Genomic DNA, 22,302 nt, shown 5'->3' with positions numbered 1-22,302 from the left:
TGGACTGACTGAGCCACCCAGGCGCACCCGCCCCCCCCCCCCATTGAGTCTTCTGATCCATGAATATGGTGTATCTCTCCACTTATTAAAGTCTTCTTGATTTCTTTTATTGCTATTTTATATTTTACAGCCCACAAACCTTGCAATTATTTGTTACCTAAATATCTCATGTCTTTGTCTTTAATGCTACTATATATGGTAACTTTTTTTAACTTTATTTATTTACTTAGAGAGAGAGAGATAATGAGAATGAGTGGGGGAGGGACAGAAAGAGAGAGTGAGAGAGAGAATTCCAAGTAGGCTCCACCCTGCCAGGGAAGAGCCCTATGAGGGGCTCGATCCCATGAACTGTGAGACCCTGACCTGAGCCAAGATCAGGAGTCAGACACTTAACCAACTGAGCTACCTATACAGCACCTTTTTAATTACAATTCCGAACTGCTTATTGCTAGTGTAGAGAAATATGACTGATTTTTGTACATTGACTTTATTTTTGCAAATTTCCTAAAGTCCTGGGTCAGTTTTGGTGGTTTTTTTATAGAGTCTTTGGAATTTTCTAATTAGGTGATCACATCCTCTATAAGTAGAGATCATTTGTTTCTTCCTCTGCAGTCTGTACACTCTTCATTTCTTTTCTTACCTGTTTGTATGGACTAAGCCCTCAGTACCCTGTCAAATAGAAGTGGTAAGAACAGACACCCTTTCCTCATTCCCAATTATGTGGGGAAAACATTCAGTCTTTCACCATTAAGTATGACATTAACTATAAGTTACTCACCATTAAGTATGACATTAACTATAGGATTCGTGTAGGTATTCTTTATTGGGTTGAGGAAGTTCCTTTAATTCCTATTTTTACTGGGAATGGATGTTGAATTTTCTCAAACGCTTTCTCTGCTTCTGTTGAGATGATAATATGGTTTTCTCCTTTCATCTACCAATATTGGGAGTTACATTGATTTTCAAATGTTCAACAAGCTTTGCATGCCCAGGATAAGGCCCACTTGGTCATGGTAGATGAATGAGTGTGTCCATATATTTTGGATTTTTACGTGAAGAAAGTTTGCAGGGCCTTTATTCGGTTTGGGTATCGGGATATTAAGGCTCACCTCACTGAATGAGCTAAGAATTATTCTCTCATCTTTAATTTTCTGAAAGAGTTTTAGAGTATTGGTATCATTTCTTCCCTAAATGCTTGGTAGAGTTTAAGAGTAAAGTCATCAGGCCTAAAGTTTTCCTGTGGGAAAACGTTCAACTACAAATTCATTGTTTATAATAGATGGGCTATTTTGGTTATTTAGTTCTTCTTGATTGAGCTTCGGCATTTGGTCCTCTTATGATGAAGGAATTCATCCATTTCATCTGGGTTGTCAAATTTATTGGCATGAAGTTGTTCATAATATTCCCTCATTGTCCTTTTAATGTCTGTAGGATCTTTAATGGTGTATCTATTCTTAATCTTGATATTAATAATTTGTGTCTTCTTTCTTTTTGCCCTAATAAAGCCTGCTGGAGGTTTATCAAATGTATTCACTCCTCTTTTCAAAGAGCCAGCTTTAGGTTTTACTGATTTTCTCTATTGCTTTTCTGTTTTCTACTTCATTGATTTTTGCTCTTTTATTATTTTCTTTCTTTGGGTTTAATCTTCCCTTTTTTTCCCTAGTTTTTTAGGTGGAAATTTAGGTCACTGATTTCAGACCCCTATTCTCTAATACTATAAATTTTCATGATGTAAATTTCCCTCAAAGTACTGCTTTAGCTGCACCCCATGCATTTTTATATGTTGTGTTTTCACTTTCATTCAGTTCAAAGTAGTTTTTACTTTGTTTCAGTTTCTTCTTGACCTAAGCAGTATTTACAATTGTTACTTAGTTTCAAAATACTTGGGAATTTCCCATACATCTTTCTGCTATTGATTTCTAATTTAATTTTATTGTGGCCAAAGAGTATGCTTTGTTTGATCTGAATCCTTCTAAACTTATTGAGACTGTTTTATGGCCCAGAATATGATCTATCTTGGTAGGTGTTCCACATGCACTCGAAAAGAATACTTGTTCTTCTGCTTTCAGATGGAGAGTTTTGTAAATGCCAATTAGATCACATTAGCTAAGAGTATTGTCCAACTCTTTTATATCTTTAATGATTTTCTGTCTTCTTGCTCTATCAATTATTGACAGAGGGGTGGTGAAATCTTCAACTATGATTCTACTATCCTTCAACTATTTCTCCTTTCAGTTCTATCTCTTTTGCTTTATGTATTTTGAAGTTCTGTTATTAGGTGCATGAACAATTAAAATTGCCAAGTCATCTTGATGAACAACCCCTTTGTCATTATGAACTGATTCTTTTATTTTCTTTTTTTTTATTTGAGAGAGGGAGAGAGAGAGAGTGAGAGCGAGAGCGCATGTGCATGAGCAGGGCAGGGGCAGAGGGAGAGAGAGAATGTCAAGCAAGTTCCAAGCTCAGCATCCAGCCCAATGTAGGGCTGGATCCCATGACCTTAGAATCATGACCTGAGCTAAAATCAAGAGTTGGATGCTTAACCGACAGAGCCAGCCAGGTGCCCCTGAGGTGATTCTCTTTATCCATGGCTATATTATTATATACTTTAAAATATACTGTGTCTGATATTAATATAGCCACTCCAGTTTTATTCAGATTGTTATTAGTGTGGTTTCTCTTTTTCCATCCTTTATTTTTCATTGATTTGTGTCTATTATATTTCAAGTGTATTTCTTATAGGCAGCATATACTTGGGTCTTGATTTTTTATTCAACTTGACAGTCTCCGCTATTTGATTTAGATATTTAAACCATTTGCATTTAATGTGATTATTGATATGATTTCATTTTAATCTACTGTCTTGCAATTTGTTTTTGCTTTGTTTCTTCTCTTCTTTGCTCTATTTTTCCTCTTCTGCCTTCATTTGCATTAACTGAGTATTTTTTATGATTCCATTCTATGTCTTTTGTTGGCTTATTACTACATATATTTTGGTTTACTCTCTCTTTGATTTTTTAGTGATTGCTTTCGTGCTTATAGTTTACAATTTTACAATATCTCAGTCTACCTTTAAGTGATAATGTGCCACTCAGCGTATAAGAATCTTACAACATTTTATTTCCATTTCCCTCTCCTGGCCTTTATGGTATTGTTGACATATATTTTACTTCTAAATTTGTTATAGGCCCCACAAGGCGTTATTATTTTTACTTTGAACTTGAACAATAAGAAAGAATATTTTATACTCACTTACATATTTACCCTTTCCACTTTTTTTTTTTTTTGGTCCATATTTCCATCTGGTATTATTTTCCTTCTGTCTGAAACACATCCTCAAACATTTCTTATGGCACAGGTTTGCTGGTTATAAATTCTTTCAGTTTTAGTGCATATGATAAAGGCTTGGTTTTACCATCCGTTGTTAAAATGTTTTTCTCTGACTAGCTTGCCAGGTTTGTTTCTCTTAGTGCTTTGAAATGTTCCATATCTCCTGGCTTGCGTTGTTTCTGACTAGAACCACACTCTTGCTCGTATCTTTATACCTTTGCATATAATGCATGCTTTATATCTGGCTTTCTTTCTTAAGATTTTCTCTTAGCATTGGTTTTAGGCAATTATATTTCAATGCCATTTGGTATGGTTTTCTTTATGTTTGTTTCAGTTGAGGTTCATTGTGTTTTCTGGATCTGTGGGATTTTTAGTTTTTATTAATTTGGAAACTTCGGATATTATTTCTTCAAATATTGTTTTCTGTCTCCCTTTCTTCTCCTACGAGGACTCACGTTACACGCGCACACGATGGCTTTTGAGGTTGTTCTACAACTCACTGAAGCTCTGTTCCATTTTTTCCAGTCTTTTTTTCTATTTCTGTTTCATTTTCAGATAGTTGCTGGTGCAGTGTCTTCAAGTTCACTACTCTTTGTTTCTACTGTGTCTAATCTGCTATTAAACTCATCCAGTGTATTCTTAACCTCAAACGTTGTATTCCTCATCTTGCTTATGTTTTCCATATCTCTCCTTAGCATGCTTATGTTTTAATCTACCATGTTGAACATGTGTAATATTGTTACAATAACATTTGATGTCCTTGTCTACTAATTCTATCATTTGTGTCATTTCTGTGTTGCTTTTGGTAAGTTAATTTTTTTCTCCTACTTAGGGGTCATACTTTCTTGCTGCCATGCATGCCTGGTAGTTTTTTATTCAATGTCAGGCATTGTGAACTTTACCTTGTTGGGTGCTGGATATTTCTGTGCTTTTCAAATATTCCTGAGTTTTGTTCTAGAACACAATTCATTTAAAAACAATTTGGTCTCTTTGAGGCTTGCTTTTAAGCTTTGTTAGGCAGCACCAAAGCATTCTTGTCTAAGGATGATTGTTTTTTCCTTCATCACCAAGATAATACCACTCGGAGTACCCTGCCCAGTGCCGTATGAATTACGAAGTTTTCCACTGTGGCTGTTAAAAAAAAAAAGGAATTATTCTCAGCCTGTGTGAGTTCTGAGGAGTGTTTCCTCTGCTCCTGTTGGGTGGCCCTTTTCCCACATGCACTAACCAGCACTCAGAGGAGGACTTGGGGTGGGGGGGAGACTTCAAACCTCCAGTGCTCACTTTCTCTCACTGTGCAGTTGTCTCCTAGTACTCTTCCCTGCAAACACAAGCCACTTTGGCCTCCCCAAACTTCCACCTCCATTTTCTCCACTCGAGTGGCCCACGGAGCTTCCTGGGCTCCCTCATCCTGCAAATTAGAAACTTCCAGACAGCAAGTAATGATGATTTGGGGGCCGGCCCTGCAGATTTTCCACCTCTCTGGAATACTTATCTTGCACTTCTTGTTGCCTAATATCTGATATTAGTGGGTTTGTATATGTTTTTCCAATTTTTGAGTTGTTCAAGGCAGGAGGGGGAATCTGGTTTCTGTTGCTCTATCTTGAAGGGCAGTATGGGTGTCGTATTTACCATCTTCAGGACTTTGACCTTTTGCTGAGTGCAATGGGGAACCACAAGAGGGTTTTGAGCTACATGATCTGACATACGTTTCTCACATAGTAGAATAAATTAATGGGTACATGTTAAGAGATGAACCACCTTCTAATATATCATGAATGTACCCTTTGAATTTGTTGACAGTCTGTTGTCTTGCTCACCGCTACATCCTCAGTGGGTAGAAAGAACGTGACTTGCCTGTGGTCGGTATTTGGGAACCAGGAACTGAGAGTGAAAGAGAAATGGGATCCCAGAGCAGGTGGAGCAGAGACCCACTCCTGCCATGAGGGTCCAAGAGGAAGTCGTGAGACAAACAGCTTGGGCACCACCCCCAAAATGAAGGATACCTCCTTTTTTGGCCCTTCTGGCAATGAGTACAATCTGAGGGAATCCTGTCCCCACATTTGCAAAAGGAGAGAAGGGAAAAAGGAAGTAAGAAGGAACCAGCTTCAAGGGGTCGATGTCCTTCCTTGCCCATGCCACACGTTTTTTTCTCAGTATCTCTGTCATGCAAACATAATTGTTCTCAAGCACCAGGAGGTGGGGGGAGGTCTGGAGCACAGACGGTGTTGTAGTCCAGCACATCTTCATGGCTCCTGTTCCCACCTGCCCTGTAGCCCTTGGACCCCCACCAGAGACCCCCTCGGTGATGTCTGGGTAGCCAGGACAGTCTTGTGTGTGACCCTGAGAAGACTGGCTCCCCAAGTCAGTGCAAGAGCTAGAGTTGGGGATGCCATACCCTGAGCCCTCCAGGTCCTGTCAGCCACATCTGTGCCACCAGCACTTGCTGGGAAGTCAGGCCTCTCCAGACCCACAGTAAGTGCTGCCTACTTAACAGCATCCCTGAGGCTTTCAGACCCTTTCCCTACTCCCAGGGTTTAGCCAATCCATTGAACAGAAGGTAGACACATGCAAGGATGTTGCCAAGCCTGATCCTGACCAACATGGCTCTCAGTGTCTACTGGGCTTGCATTCATGAATGCACATGAGGATGCCTACATACATCCTGGACCTCTTTTCCATTTCAGAACGTCCTCCCATGTCTCCAAATCCATGGAGTTGTCTCACCTGAAGGTACCTCAGGACCCTTCCTGCAAAGACAGACAGGGATACCCAACCACCATCATGTTCTGCAAGTCACAGAGCAGCCAGGCTGCCGTGGGGCCCAAGGAGCACAACATGTTCATGGAAGAAGCCTACAGTGCGGGTGATCACCAGCCCTGGGACTCCACCAGGGCAGGAGATGGGGCGGTCAGGTTCCAGCAGACCCTATCATGTCCCTGCACCAAAAATGTTAGGGATGAGGGCCAGAGGGAATCCACCCACCTGGGGACCTTGGGGATGTCAAGGATCTTGTGGACATAGTGAGACCTTCAGGAGAGAACTTTACACACCCTCCTTGGCCTCTTCATGCCTCCTCAAGCTCCATCCTAAGCCCAAAACTTCCCTCCCTCACACCTCACCTTCCATTTTTCTCCCACACCATTTCACACCTTAGGACCTCAGCTTAGGCCTGATCCTTTCACAAGAATGCTTCTCCCTTCATTCAAAGGGTAACATGACTTCATCGTTCTAGGCAAACTTAAATTGCCACCTCCTCCAAGTGGCCAGTCCTGAATGTCCCTCCATCTTTTTGGGGATGTATTATCCTTGCCTTCTCTGTGTGCCCAGGGCCTTTTATACAACTACAGAACCAGAGTCCACTGATATTGAGTAGGGTTCCCATGGGCTGGGGGCTCCTTCAGAACTGAGCTGGGTCCTGACTCCTCTTTGAGCCCACACACACAGTCCTATGACCACACAGAGTGAACAACATTGAATGTTGAATGACAACATGGAAGGTGAGGGAGTTAAAGGATGAATAGATGGAGGGGTGGAGGGGTGGAGGGGTGGGTGGGTGGGTGGGTGGATGGGTGATGGGTGGATGGATAAACTTATGAATGGATTAGTGGATAGACAAGTGGATAGATGAATTTGTGATCAGATGGGTGATGGATGGATAGATGGATATATTTACTAATGCATGGACTGGTAGGTGAGTGTAAAGATGGACAGACAGGTGGATGAATTGATGGACAAATAGGCATATGGATGAATGTGTGGGTGGATGGAGAGATGAATTGATGGACAGGTAGATGATAGATGAATGAATAAGTGGATGGATGAAAAAGTGGTTGAATCAATGAATGGATCGAAATATGTACAGGTGTATAAGGGTGTGAAAACCTGCCTGTCTTCCTGCTTCTTATCCTATCTCAAACTCCAGGAGGACTCTTTGGACAGTCAAGAGGCCCAGGAATTCCCAATATATTCAGTTCTTCAGTCTTCATTTTCAAGTCACTCTTTCCCATTCCCAGCCCTACCACTTCCCTGCCTATGTATTCCAGCTAGCACAGTGTAACCTCCCCACAGCCTATCCACCCTCACACCTTTTTCCATCTCCTTTAGCCGTTTGCTTCAAGATGCTCCAGGACCTGAATGGTTCAGACCCTCGAGGCCTGAAGTACATCATTAAGAAGATCAAGAACATGGCTCACGAGGCCCCCAACCTGGTGCTGGAAACTATCCATGACTACTTTGTGAACAACCCAGAGGTGGGAGCTGCTTGAGCCATTGGAGGGAATGCATGGAAGCAGAGGGAGGGCTGGACCCCAAGGCAGGTTCAAATCTTGGCTCTTTGGTACAGCTGCTTAATTTGGGGCAAGTCAGTCTCCTCATATCTCTAATGGCTTGAGCAGGGAGGGAAGAAGGTGGACCATGTGTTGACCACCCTCAGAATAGTCTCATGATGTAGATATTATGACCCCCATAGATGAGGAAACAGGCTTAGGAAAGGAAAGTGATTTGCCTAAAGTCACAGAGAAATTAAGTAGCAGGGATGGATGAATGGATGGATGGTTGGCTGGCTGGATGGGTGGATGGATAGATGGATGGATGGGTGGGTTTGTAGTCGGCAGATAGATGGATGGGTAATTAGGGGGAAGATCTGATTGAGTTTTAACAAATGAGTGAATGAATGAATGAACAGACTTTAGAGGTGGAATGCTTTTAAAATCCCATAACTGTTCTTGAGATAGAGACAAACTTTTATTTGTCTGTCTCTGCAGAACCTCGTTCGAGGCCTGCCTATAGTGTGTGTTCACTAAATACTTATCAGATGAATGGCCTAGTGCATCCACTGTGACCCTCTCCCTTTGGCCTCCTCAGCCCCCTCGGCACCCCCACACCCAGGCTTTCCCTGGTGGCCACTCCCTGTGTGACCGGACCCCACCTGTCTCTGAGCCTCTGCCCACTCTGCCCCCACAGATGTCCTGCCGGCACAAGTTCTGGCTGCTCCAGGCCCTGGAGGCAGCCATCGAAGCCAGCGACTCCCTGGAGGAGGCCTGGGAGAAGACGTTCATGAAGCTGGCCTTGGAGAACATGACTAAGTCCACGGTAGGCCTCCCTTGCCAGCAGATAGGCCACTTCTGGGAATGCAAGCTGCTGTCCCCAGCCCCCAAATAATAATGGAGATGTCCCGGCCTGTGGTTGACTAAGTGATTTCTGTCCATTTTCATTTTCTTAACACCAGTCCCTTCAAAGGGACAAACTCAGGCACCCATTTTACAGTTGAGAAAAGTGAGATTTGGAGAGCTCATGGCCTGAGTCTAAGGGCCCATAAGTGGAAGAACCAAATGTCAGCTGCCCCTTAGCACCCCTTCCTGGCAGCCCCCACCCTGGGGTGGGCTCTGGGACCACCCCTCCACCACCGGTTTCACGATTCCCATGGCTGCCCACCCCCCCACCAACCTCTGGGAGGCCTCCCGTAAGGAGGCCTACCCGTACTCCAGGCGTAACACAGCCTCCACGACCACCTCCTGAGTCTTGCCTGGTGGACACTTCCGGGTTTGGTTCTGAACCGCGCCTACCCCAGGATGTTGCCCAGGGACCTGGCCCAGGCCTGCCCACCGCCTCGGCTGGCTTCGACTCCAGAGACTTGAGGGCCGGTGGCTCTCAGACAGACCAGCCCAGGGTTGCCCACAGTGGACTAGTCAGCAAATTAGTGACTAGTCACCAAGGCCCATCACCACGTTCCAAGCCTCGGCACTCCACGGGGTGGGAAAGGTATAATTTAACACTCCCACCAGGTATTTATGACCCCCGTTTACGGAAGGAGGGACCGAGGCTCAGGCAGTAATATGAGATGGTAAATGGCCGTCTCCGTGCTCCCAACAAAGAAGTCTTCCTTCCTGGTGTGGGCAGCAGACAGAGGCAGGGAATGAAGTTCAAAGCCACTGTATTCTCTTCCCAAAAGAATTTTAATTCTAAATTCGGACTCTAAATTCTTTATTAAATTTTTTCAATGTTTATTTATTTTTGAGAGAGAGACAGAGAGACAGAGTGCAAGCGGGGGAGGGGCAGAGAGCGAGGGAGACACAGAATCTGAAACAGGCTCCAGGCTCTGAGCTGTCGGCACAGAGCCCCACGCGGGGCTCAAACTCACGGACCGCGAGATCATGACCTGAGCCGAAGCCGGATGCTTAACCCACTGAGCCCAGGGGTCCCTGTGATTTCTTTTTAACCTGAGTCGTCGTGTGAAGTGTGTTACCTGTGTATAGTTTACAAACCAGTAATAATAGAGCGGGGGAGGCAGCGGTGACCCAGGCTTTGGGACACACAGGGCCCACCGGTGTCTGGGTGGTGGCCTGACCCAGCCTCCCTGGGGGTGGACAAGAGCGCCTCTGAGGCAGGTCCGCGGCAGGGCCCTTCGGCACTTCCTGCTTCTACACACACAGCGGCCCACCGCCAGCTCTCCAGCGCGGGCCAGTGCGGGCCCCCCTGTAGGTGCCAGGACGTGGTCCAGGACTCACAGAGGAGCACAGGCACATCATCCCCTGGGTCCCGGCCGGCCGAGCGCGTCTGGGCGTCCAAAGCCCAGTCTGGGACCCCCGCAGCCCATCCCCACCGGGGACGGTGTCTCCGGTCCCCCAAGCCTTCCTCCTTCCTGGCTTGATCTCTTGCTTTGGGACACACATCCACCGGCAGCTTCTTGAGAAAGTGTGCGTTTGGGAAGTGCATTGTTGAGACCACGCGTTTCTGGAAATCTCTCCCTTCTGTTTCGCCCCGGACTCTGCATTGGAAACCGTGGACAGAAACATCTGAAATGAAGTCAGGAAGGCCAGGGTGGAGCCAGTGGCCACCAGGGAGGTTGGTCTGACACACGTGCTCACCTGGATCAGCTTGGACTTCAGGCCACGTTGACCACAAACGGCCACGGAAAAACCGTGTTGCGTTTTTCCCAGAATGAGGCTGATGCTGCTGAGCTCCGACCTGGCGACCGGCACAGCGACCTATCCTGTGTAGACCAACGTTATTTTTCCTATACCAATCATACTTCTTTCAAAACAGCTTCTGCGGGGTTTTCCTACACCAATCATACTTCTTCCAAAACTCCTGCGGGGTTTGGCCTCGTAAGCTCTTTCTTCCAGCTCCAGGCACATCTCGGTTTCCTCCTGAATCTGTGTCTCCCGGATTGGAATTCCTAAAGGCCCCAAATAAACTGCTGGTTTGCTCTGACGCTCAGTTCCTTCCTGCTCGACAAGGTCATTGTCATGCTGGCAGTGATGCCCTGTGGTCCCCCCACTGCCTCTGGTGCAACCGTAGAGACTCCAAAGTCATTGCGGACATGAGACCTTTACCCGCACGCAGCCTTCTGCAGAGTCCTCCGTGCGTCTGCCGGCCCCGGGGTTCCCCGAGGTGCGCCTGGCTCTGGGTCTCTCCGTGGCCACTGTGCGCTCTGGCCCCGCCCCCCACGGTCTGGCTGGCTGTTTGGGACCTTTGCTTCTGGAAAAGTTCTCACTTATTTCACTGACAGTATCGTCCGTCCCCCGCGTTGCTCTGCCCCAAGGCTTCAGGGACGCACAGGTGCGGGGTGCTCAGTCCTCCCTAATACTTTCTTCTGGTGTCTCCTCCACCAGCTCTCTGTCCTCCGTTCGGCTCTCTGAGGACGCGCTGTCTTCCAGACCTTCTGTGGAGTCCCCAGCTCTGCCCCGTGCCTTCGACTGTCCCACGATCTTGATTTTGGGCCCAGAATGTTCACTTTCATATCATGCTGTTTTATTGTGGATACAATACCTGCTTTGATCTCTCGGGATATTAAAGAGACAGCTTTGCTGGAAGTTTTCATCTCTCCGTTTGGCCTGTGTTTCCTCCCGGTAGCAGTTTTCCGGGTTTCGTCGGGTGTGTGGGGATGGTAATCATCTCCAGCATGGCTGTCTGCCCGTGGTTAGCGGTGATAGGGAGCTCTGAATGCACCGGCGGGTGCCAGGATTTGGGGTCCACTGTAGAGTCACCAGGGAGCCCACGGCTGCCCACCACCCGTGCCAGAACCTCTGTGGCTTTCGTCCTGGGCTGCCCAGATTTCCCAGAGAAGACTCCAGCACCGTGCCCGGCCCGGAGGTGTGAGGCCCAGGGGCAGCGCTGTGGAGGGCCCTGGCTTCCCGTCCCAGACCCGTGCCTGCCCCCTCTGGAGACCGAGCCTCTGGAGACAAACTCCTCTGGGTGTGCAGCGGGCACAGCATCTGGGCGCTTGACGCCTTCTTGAATCGCTGCACCCTCCCCTGGCACCCTGGTCGCAGAGGTCTGGTACACGTGCCCTGCGGAGTACCCCCACCCGTGGGCAGACCTGGCCAGGTGACACTGGGCTTGCCCGATGCTGCCTACTGCTCACCGAGTACTGTCATTCATTTGCTCTCCAGCTTCCAGAACGTGGCTGCTGTTGAACTTCTTAGAGCATCTCCTTGGGGCGGCGCGGGGTGGTGGGGGGGGGTTGCCTGGGTGTCTCAGTTGGTTAAGCGTCCGACTCTAGATTTCGGCTCAAGTCATGAGCTCATAGTTCATGGGCTCGAGCCCCGCGTCGGGCTCTGGGCTGACGGCCTAGAGCCTGCTTGGGATTCTGTGTCTCTGCCCCTCCCCCACTCGACCTCATGCAATCTCTCTCTCTCTCTCAAAACAAATAAGTAAACTTTAAAAAAAACTCCTAAATGTGGCCTAGTCAAGGTGTTTTTTTGAAAGGGCAAAAGCAGTTTCAATCCACCCTCTTAATGAGAAGCCCTCATACCCACACTTTGAGTAAATTATAAACGACAGAATGATCTCACATGATGATTGAAACAGCATCGCAGGGCACACAGGGAGGGACCCGAGACCTCCTAGCTTTTAGACGCCACCAGACGCAGGGCAGACCCCTGGCTCCCACCCGGCGGTGGTCCTGTTACAGCACCTCCCGTCTCACACCGGCAGCTGTGGACAGCACCTGATGGTTCCCACTAAACCTCGGAGAAAAGAGGAACCCAGATTAGAGCAGCATCAAAAGACATACCAAAATTTTGTTGAGAAAAGCCCCAGGTGTGGCGACACAGAGAGGGCTCCCCTGTGCCCGAGGCCACCGCCCCACTAGCCGGTGGTAGGTAGGCAGGACCGCCAGCTGGGCCTCTTCCCGAGCGGCTGACCCTGAGCCCTCAGGCCCGAGAGGCAGAAACCGTGGCTCTGAATTCACCCGGATGGGTCATCAAAGGAGGTGACATTGTCCGGAGGGGACAGTTGACTGGAGCCTGCAGGACCCACGTCCCACATGGGGGCCTCGGGGCCCGCTCTAAAAAGGACTAGATCTGGATGGACAAGGTGGGCGGGAGCGGTGCTCCAGGCTCAGAAGCAGGAAGCACAGCGGGCTTCTGGAACTATCCCAGGACCAGAGGTGCTGAGGGTCCCGGGAAGCTCAGCCCGGGACAGAAGCTCAGCTGGCGTATGCTGGGCCACCTTGGTCTGTTTTCTATCCAAAATGTGGGCTGACCACAGCGGCCCTGCCGACTGAACCAGACCTCATCCATGAAAAGCCAAAGCTTTGTCTAAGTGCCCACTCCTCCTTCTTGCCCCCTGCCCTCCAGGAGCTAGAAGAGGTGTACCAGGACGCGGCCAGCAACGTGCTGCTGGCCATCTGTAGGCACTCGTGGCATGTGGTGGCCCAGCACCTGGAGACCGAGGTCCTGACAGGCGTCTTCCCGCACCGCAGCCTGCTCTACGTGATGGGCATCCTGACCTCTAATGGTATGTCCTGCCCTAGAGGCCTGAGGCACCCCCCAGCCTCGCCTTGGCCACCTTCTGCCCCCAGGCCCCGAGGGTGGCATCATAGAGAAGGATCCAGAAGGGGGCTTGGCAACACAGTTGACCTGCGGGGCACACGTAGGGCCAGGCATCGGCTGCACAACGTGTCTGTGCCAGAGGAACGGGATGTGGCCCCAGCCCCCCCCCACAGCCCCCTCCCCATGGCCAGCCAGGGCCGCATCAAGGCCCCCAGGAAAGGAGACCACCAGCCCGCCAGCTGGTCCCCATTGGCCCGTGGTCCTGCTGTCAGCATTTCTACAATGGCCTGGACAGAAGCAGGACAGGGCAAGGAGGCTCCAGGAGGTGGCCCAGGATGGGCGTGAGGCCAGCACTGCCATAGGGTCCTGGTCCTCTGTCACCACAACAGGCGGGTGCCCCTGCTCACTAGCAGAAGAGGAACCAAGCTCACAGAGGCAGTGTGGTGGGCTCGAAGGCCCCGAACAGCATGTCACAGGCCTGTGATGTCCAGGTCCCAGGGCTTCAACAGCAGCCACTGGCTCTGAGTTGTGGGAAGGGTCGCCCTGGACAGTGGGGTCTCTGAGGACCCTGGGGGAGGCCCTATAGGGAAGGGTCTTGCCAGGAGAGAGTTTAGCATAATGCAAAGCAACCAACTGAGCACCTGCCCTGTGCCAGGCTCCCTGCCCTCAGGAGCTCACAGCCCCCGGAGGGAGGCAAACACCAGCTGTCACTGAGGCACACTCGTCCACTCACAGTGTGAGCGGAATATGCTGCTGCCCTGAGACCCCCAGGCCACCCCCAAGGCAGCCCTCCCTCCGAGGTTGAATTTCCAAAGTTCCATAAAAGCTTTCCGTTCTCACAACGCACCCCTCTCCGGGCTTTATTTTCCCACCCTTGAGGGGATTCTGGCACATTCCAAATGGCCACGCCTGGAGGGAACCCTCCATTCACCATTGGTGAGCCGGGGGCCCCAAGAGGCAACAAGGCCAACCTGAGGACACAAGGCCAGGGTGGCAGGGCCACAAGTCCAGCCCAGCTCTCCAGACCCTGCCCCCAGTTCACCGCCCTCCACGAAGCCAGGACAAGCAGAGGCAGGACAATGTCACCCTGGCTCAGTCCAGTATCTGAGGGATGGGGGAGAAGGAGCCCGAGATCCAGCCCCAGCGTGGACGTCAGACGTGGCCTCCAGCGACGTGGCCCTTCTCTCCCACAGAGTCAATCTTCCAGAAGGGAGAGAAGGCATGCTGGGAAAAGCAGCTGGCCCAGGTAGGGGGGAGCCCGGCCACTGGGGCCTTCTGAGGGACGCTGGGGGCAACAGGGGAGCAGGGCACCTGCTCTCCCTGGGAGGTGGGTGGGGGGTAGGGAGGAGTCCCACTGTCACAGATGAGCAAACAGGCTTAGAGGGGACTACAGGATGCAATGCACAGTGCCCGGTACGCGGGCCGCCCTTGTTCAGTGTAGTTAATAGTTTCCGTCAGTGGTAACAGTAGCAGCTAATGATTAATAGAGAAGTAAGACAGAAAATCACTAAGGATAGAGAAGCCTTGAACGACATAATTAACCAAATTGATCTAATTGACATTTCTTTCAAACATAAATAGAACATTCACCAAGATAGCTCGTTCGCTGGGCCCTATATCAAGTTTCGATAAATTTAAAAGGACTGAAATAAAACAGAGTACATTCTCTGACCAGAATGTAAATCAGAGATCAATAGCAAAGATGTATCTGGAAAAAAATCCCAAATATTTGGAAAGGAGGCAACACATTTCTAAGGAACCCATGGGTCAGAGAAGAAGTCACGAGAGAAAGTAGGAAAGATTTTGAACGCAATGATCATAAAACACAACGTATGAAAATTTGTGGGGTTCAACAGAAAGCAACCTCAGAAGGAAATTCGTGTTTTTAATGCCTATGTAAGAAAAGAAAGGTATAAAGTCTATTATCTAAAAAGCTATCAGGGTGCCTGGGTGGCTCAGTAGTTTAGGCGTCCGACTCTTGATTTCGGCTCACATCATGATCTCGCCGTTTGTGAAATCAAGCCCCATCGTAGGGCCCTGCGCTGATGGCGTGGAGCCTGCTTGGGATTCTCTCTCTCCCTCTCTCTCTCTCTCTGCCCCTCTCCAGCTGTGTGCACTCTCTCTCTCTCAAAATAAGTACACTGAAAAAAATTAATGAATGAAAATGAAAATGAAAACTAAAAAGCTATCCAAAAAAAGGACCAATGAGATCTAAAGTAAGGAGAAGGAAAGAAATAATAAAATCTAGAGTACAAGTCAGAGAAATTTCTTAAAGGGACACAAAGAAAACCCATTTGTTTGCACAACATCCCCAAACATGGACGACCCTGTAGGCGCACCGGCTGTGAGCATGAGAATTACCAGTTTGTCCTTCCGGTAACTGGCCCACTCGGATGATGGCCCAGAGTGGGTAGATTTAGCTTGGGGGAGGCTCCCCCTCCTGAGCAGCTCACCGGCCAGGAACAGCATTTCCAGCTTGAAAATGGCCTTTTCTGAGAGATGGATACAGAAGCTGTGGTTCGTATACACAACGGAATACTACTTGGCCATGAGAAAGAAGGAAATCTTGCCATTTGCAACAACGTGGATGGACCTGGAAGGTATTATGCTGAGTGAAATAAGTCAGGCAGAGAAAGACAGATACCATAGGTTTTCACTCATTTGTGGAACTTGAGAAACTGAACAGAAGACCATGGGGGAGGGAAAGGGAAAAAAGAAAAAGTTACAGAAAGGGAGAGAGGCAAACCATAAGAGCCTCTGGGATACTGAGAACAAACTGAGGGTTGATGGGGGGGGGATGGGAAAGTGGGGGATGGGCAGGGAGGAGGGCACCTGTTGGGATGAGCACTGGGTGTTGTATGTACGTGATGAATCATGGGAATCTACCCCCAAAACCAACTGTACACACTGCATGTTAGCCAACTTGACAATAAATTATATTTTTTAAAAAAAAAAGAGGGGCGCCTGGGTGGCTCAGTCGGTTCAGCGTCCGACTTTGGCTCAGGTCATGATCTCGCGGTTTGTGGGTTCGAGCCCCGCGTCGGGCTGTGTGCTGACAGCTCGGAGCCTGGAGCCTGCTTTGGATTCTGTGTCTCCCTCTCTCTCTGCCTCTCTCTCTCTCTCTCTCAGAAATAAATAAACATTAAAAAAATTTTTTTTAAAGAAAGAAAACATCCCGCAACATGGCGGGATGAACAGCGGTCTGCAAATGAGCGTCATGTCCTGGCATTCGATCTGCTCAGGCTTCTACTCACTTGCCCCAGCGAGAGGCTGTGGGCTGTCGGGGAGGCAGGAGCGCCTGAACCAGGCTGCAAGCAACAGGCCGGTGCTCCCCACCACGTTGTGTGTGAGCATCCCCGGGACTTGGTTGTCTCTTTCTGGCACAAACCGGGGAGAGGTTTGAATAGTTCTATGGGCCTGAGGCAGGTCATTCCTGGGGGGGGGGGGGGGGGGGGGGCTGTTAAAGTCCTCTAAAGCCTGTTCGTGTTTACCACCACCCCCCCACAAGGAATGGGTCCGGGGACTGAATTTTAGTAAGTTCGGAGAGTGGGAAAGCCAATGGAGAAACATTAGGAGCCCACGGTCTGTGACAGGCAGCCGGGCCTCGACATACACAAGGCTGTGGCTTCGTCCTGTGCCTACAGGAAATGCTCTGATCAGTTTCATCCTTTCTGGGGACAGCTGGGTTCCGTCAGTGCCTGGATCATGACCTAGGTCAGGAGCCGCGTCTAGAGAGCGTTGCGATTTCCCTCTAGGGGCTTTATGTCCCTCAAGCAAATACATGGAACCCTTCACGAACATCTGGTTGGGAGCTGAGCACGGCAAGGCGTTCTCTCCTCATTGTAGAGGCTCCATTTCCCAGGGACCTGGGGGTGAATCGCTCTCCACGGGGCCCTCAGGGGAAATAAGAAGGGGCCTCACGGAACTGTCCAGGTATGTTGTTGACTAACATCCGCTGCCGGGGTCCACAGCGATGCCGGAGAAGCTGAGCCAAATCCACCATTTTGAATAGCGAACCCCTGTGAGTCCGCTGTCCGGGTTTGGAACAACTGGGAAACGGGGAACTGCCTCGTTAGCGGCCCTCAATGCTGGACACATCACCACTGTGTCCATTAGGTTTCTGGGCGGGCGGGCAAGATCTCCTGTCCCAGGGCTGGGGCGGGACGATCAGCCCCTGGGCGACCAGGGGTCCCTGCCGTCCGTGCGAGGCCTTGTACAGCCTCAGGTTTCATGGGGGTTGAGGCAATTTGGGAAGAAGTGTAGTTATGTCTGTTGGAATCTTTTTTTTTTTTTTTAACATTTATGTGTTTTTTGAGAGACAGAGAAAGAGCAGGAGCAGGGGAGGGGCAGAGAGGGAGGGAGACACAGAACCCGAAGCAGGCTCCAGGCTCCGAGCCGTCAGCACAGAGCCCTACGCGGGGCTCGAACCCACAGACCGTGAGATCGTGACCTGAGCCGAAGCCGGACGCCCAGTCGGACGCCTAACCGACTGAGCCACCCAGGCGTCCCATGTCTGTTTGGATCTTGACAGACTCTGTCCTTTTTCACTCTCCCAGTGTCAGCCTGAGAGGCGGCCCACAGGCTTGCAGGCACCTCAGTTAAATTAAGGGACTTTTGTTGTAGTTTGTCCTCTTGTATGTCAAGGACAGACTGTAAAGAACATAAAAGGTTCGGGTGGGTCGGGAAATTCCAAGGCGAGGTCTCCAGCAGAGGCAAAACGTGTGAGCTGGCCCTTTGCATTTAGAAAGGAGGTCTCGGTGGACAGGTTGTCAGGGCCTGGGTCACACAACAAAAGAGAGCGTTTTCCAGGGAAAGGCCCCTGGCTGAGACAGAAACTCCCTCTAAACTGGATCAGATGCCCTCACTATGGAAACCTTCCTCCGAGGGATTTGCTGTCCTGGGGGAGCCGGGTTTAAGGAGAGACTGTAGCTCTCGCACATCCCCGAATTTGGCAAGGCTTCCCACTAATTTAATTCTAGGCTCTCTCTCGGCTGCTGGAGGGGGTTGCTGAGATCAGAGAACCCTGCCATCCCCGTCGGCCCTGGGAGGCCCACGGGGGGCCCCGGCTCGGGGTTGGGCACGGGGACCCGAGAGGTGGTGTGGGCGAGTCCCGTGGGGCCTGCGGGGACAGCGGAGACGTCAATCCCTGGGGCAGCGCCTCGGGGTGCCCGGGAGGCCCAGGTGCCGCCCCAGGCCCCTGACCTTGAGGCCACTGCAGCCCTCAGGCCAACAGCTTGGCGGACCTTTGTTTACGGTAAAGTCCCCAGCTCCGGTCATGAGTTCAGTCAGGCAGGGGGCCTCCCGTCCCATTTTCTGCCTTTTTATCAACGCTCTAATCTCAGGAGATAATCCACCTACAAATGGAAAAGCTGGAACACGCTGGGTGCCCTCCGTTATTGTCTGGAACCCAGGATGCTGTAGGAAGATCCCTTCCAGACAGACTTCAGAGTCTGCCACAGATCGGTCTTTCGTTTGCACGTTTGAGTAACAGACCAGTGAGTGCGGGCGGGAGGGCTCTGGGCACCGCTTGGGAGCGGTCGTCGCTTCTTTTGTGGCCCATGAGGGGACCATGTCGAAGACTGAGGCTCTGAAATAGCATCCTCGGATGACACCTTCCTGCCTCTGTTTCCCCTTCTGGGCCCCCCGGGCCCACCAGCAGGTGCACACGCTGACGCGGACCTGGCAGCCTGGGTCATAGCCCGTGGTAAGGACTCTAAATTCTTCAGAAAACTTCTGGGGACCCTCTCTGGGCTTAGAAGTTTCTTTAACTATTGCCCTTAGTTTGGCCTTTGACCAAAGAGGAAAAGACTCTGAGAGAGACTCCTGGACCTCCAGGGGTTTTATTTCAAAAGGTAACTGTGTCTGCAGGGTCCACAAAGCATGAGGACTCGGGTCAGGGAGGAAGGAGCCAGCAGGAGGGGTCGCGTCAGGCTCCCTGCCTTTTGTTTTGGGCACCTGTCTTTCATTTGTCATTAGCTTTCTGTAATGAACCTTTGCATGGAGATTTTCTGGAATCGTGAAGCCTTTCGGAAGCTTCTGCATCATAATTAAACTAAGTATTCCATTCTGTTCGTGTCATCTTGGGCAACCTTGTTTCCAAGTCCACTTCTGAAATAAACAATCCTAATTTGAACATTCTCCGTAATGGCCATTGGAATTTTAGATTGTTTTTACTAAGATTTTGCCGTTTTTGGAGATATTTATAGCTCTGGGACCGTAGTTCTTAGACATAAAATAAGCAGGTATGACAGAAGATGGCACACTTGAGTTTTCGGGGCTTAAGGAGCTTTTTTTTTTTTAGCTAAGCCTTTGGGGTTTCTCAGAGCCAAGTAATACCCAAGAGGGATGTGCTGCTAGGTTGGGGACTGTGCATGTTTTACTGTGCATGTTTTCATTGTACGGAAATTGTCTTGAGGTTGGCAGGTGACCTAGAGTCAACCTAACCCGTTCTGTGACCAACTTGTCCTAACACCATGGCGGGCGCTCTACCAGTTTTTAAGGATCCGACCAGACCCCCCAATTTTTGTGGCTCTTTGGGTCCCAAGGTCCCCATTAGCAATAGCCTTTATCTATAAAACAAGACACACAACAGGGCACCTAGGGGGCTCAGTTGGTTAAGCCTCTGACTTCGGTTCAGGCCATGATCTCACGGTTCGTGAGTTCGAGCCCACATCGGGCTCTGTGCTGACAGCTCAGAGCCTGGAGCCTGCTTCGGATTCTGTGCCTCCGTCTCTCTCTGCCCTTCTCCCACTCGCACTCTGTCTGTCCGTCTCTCTCTCTCTCAAAATAAACACTGAAAAATTTTTTAAAAAATAAAAAAGCAAGACACACAACATGTGCAGATTAACACAACAGCAGATTCCCAACCCGGAACAGGGGACGAGGGAACGCACTGATCCAGCAGACCCCAAAAGTGAGGTCAGGGGACAGGACTGGGCTTTCAGATGAAAGGGAAGTGTAGCTAGGACATCAGTGAGACCGGAGCTCGCCGCAGAGGGCAGAGCTCAGGGCCCGTGTGGACCGGCCCACGACCCTGGAGATCCTCTACCCCAAACAGCTGCAGACCGGAGACAGCAGTGCTCTGCGCCAGGCAGAGCAGGACCCCCAGCAAAGGCCTAAAGTCCGTAGGTAAGCGTCCACCTGAAAATCAAGTGAAAGACACCACAGAGGAGAAACAGAACGATAGAAACACGGCGGAGAGGAGTGAACTTCTGACACGTGAGGCAGACACGTGCTGAGAACACCAGATGCACAGAAGTACGAGGTACGCACTGCGCGATTCCCGTCCTATGAAACTCCAGAAGAGGCAAAAACAATCTACGGTGATAGAAATCAAAGCAGTTTTGTAGTGATGGAGATTGACTAGGAAGGACCGTGAGCGAGCTCCCCGGGGGGGCGGAATGTGTTCTCGCTCTTGGTGGGCTGACAGGAGCACGGGTCGGCACATCTGTCAGAGTTCGTTGTGCCGCTCGGGAAAGATCTATGCCTCACACTGTGAGTTAAGCCCCCCTCGGCAAACATACTTAAAACCCAGACTTATCGATGGCCAACAGACACGTGAAAAGATGCTCGACATCATGCATCGTCAGGGAAATACAAATCGAAGCCGCAATGAGATACCGCCTCACACCTGTCAGAATGGCCGACTCAAAAAAAACCAGAAATACCACATGCTGGCGAGGACGCGGAGCCGAGGGGGTCCTCGCGCCCTGTTGGTGGGAATGCAAACTGGCGCGGCCGCTGTGGAAAGCAGCCCGGAGGGTCCTCAAAAAAAACAAAACTAAAAGTACCAGATGATCCAGTATTTTTCCAAAGGGAAAAGACACTAACCTGAAAATACCTGCACGGCTACATTCGCTGCGGCGTTATTTACAACGGGCAAGATATGAAAGCAGCCCCAGTGCTCGTCCACAGAAGAATGGATAAAGAAGGGGTCTCTATACACAGCGGAGTACTACTCAGCCATGAAGAAGAATGGGGTCCTGCCATTGACAACAACACGGAGGGACCTAGAGAGTATTGTGCTGCGGGAAGGAAGTCAGACAGAGAAAGACAAATACTCTATGATTTCACTCCTATGTGGCATCTAAGAAAACAAACCAAGTGAACAAGGAAACAACAACCAAACCAGACTCCTAAATGCACACAACCACCAAGAAGTCTGCTGGTGGCCGGAGGAGGGGGGGTGGGGGGCGGGGAAAATAGCCAAAGGGGACGTAGAGGTGCAAACCTCCAGTTATAAAATGAGCAAGGCACGGGGATGAGAAGTACAGCAGAGGGAAATCCGTTTCAGGCCATTTCAGGGCCCCCCGCCCCGCCTCGCCCCGCCTCGCCCCACCCTGCCCTACCCTACGCCACCCAGCATCGCCGGAGAGGGCGCTAAAGGTCCCACCTGCAGGGGGCGCTCTCGGCGGGCTTGCATCTAGCCACGCGACAGAATGTGCCTTGTGCTCCAACCAAGGCACCTATGAGTGCTCCTCTAGGATAAATTCCTAGAAGGGGAGTCCCTTGGGGAAATGTACACACGTTTTAAATTTTAATTGACGCCTGCCAAAGGCTTTACCAAAAAAAAAAAAAAAATAGAGATCCCTCACCTGCCCACCGAAGGACACTTCCTTGCTGACATCCAGCAAGTTTATTTTTTGCCAATCTCATATCATCTTAATTTCCGTTCCTCAGATATTAGCAAGGTTGAGGTGATAGCCTGTCACGTGTGTGTGCTTTCACTATTTCTAAGCGGACCGTTGCCTTTTTCTTACTAGCTTATGAAGTGCTCGTTATCATCGATATTAACCCTTGGCAAGAGGTTGTAGGAAACAAAAACACAAGGCAACACAATTTACTGCATCTTTCAGCCGAATTTATGGTGGTTTTGCTGAACAAACTTCGGAAAACGTTTACCTTCACATCCATCAGTTGTTTTTTCTATAAAGATTTGGGGGCTTGGGATCATATCTAGAAGGGGTATCCCCGCCCCAAAGGACCTGGGGATCAAAATCTCAGACTTGAACTGTGGGATCTGGGAACACCGAAATAAAGAAATCTTGTAGTCGTCATATGTTAGAGCAAAACTTCTAGGACTTTATATTTAGAAGCCACACTCCTTCGTTTCTCTGGTCCCACATTCACTCAAAACAATTTTACTGGAGCATCGACTACGTGCCAGGCACAGTTCCAGGTGCCGGGAGACGGC

At 49.7% G+C, this 22,302-nt stretch overlaps 1 protein-coding gene across 2 annotated transcripts in view; it reads left to right on the top strand.

The window, feature by feature from the left end:
• Positions 1-22,302, top strand: part of LOC132664582 (maestro heat-like repeat family member 5) — a 64,141-nt gene that overhangs the window by 4,594 nt on the left and 37,245 nt on the right. For both annotated transcript variants that reach the window (XM_060611415.3, XM_060611416.3), the window contains 5 exons: positions 6,018-6,196; positions 7,438-7,583; positions 8,296-8,424; positions 12,915-13,074; positions 14,303-14,355. In XM_060611415.3, coding sequence (XP_060467398.3) covers positions 6,018-6,196; positions 7,438-7,583; positions 8,296-8,424; positions 12,915-13,074; positions 14,303-14,355 — 667 coding nt within the window. The remainder of the gene's footprint in view (positions 1-6,017; positions 6,197-7,437; positions 7,584-8,295; positions 8,425-12,914; positions 13,075-14,302; positions 14,356-22,302) is intronic.

The sequence above is a fragment of the Panthera onca genome, chromosome F2, assembly GCF_046562875.1.
Source record: "Panthera onca isolate mPanOnc1 chromosome F2, mPanOnc1 haplotype 2, whole genome shotgun sequence".
NCBI lineage: Eukaryota > Metazoa > Chordata > Mammalia > Carnivora > Felidae > Panthera > Panthera onca.
The sequence above is the reverse complement of the archived record's forward strand: the minus strand, read 5'-3'. Positions and strand labels throughout refer to the sequence as shown.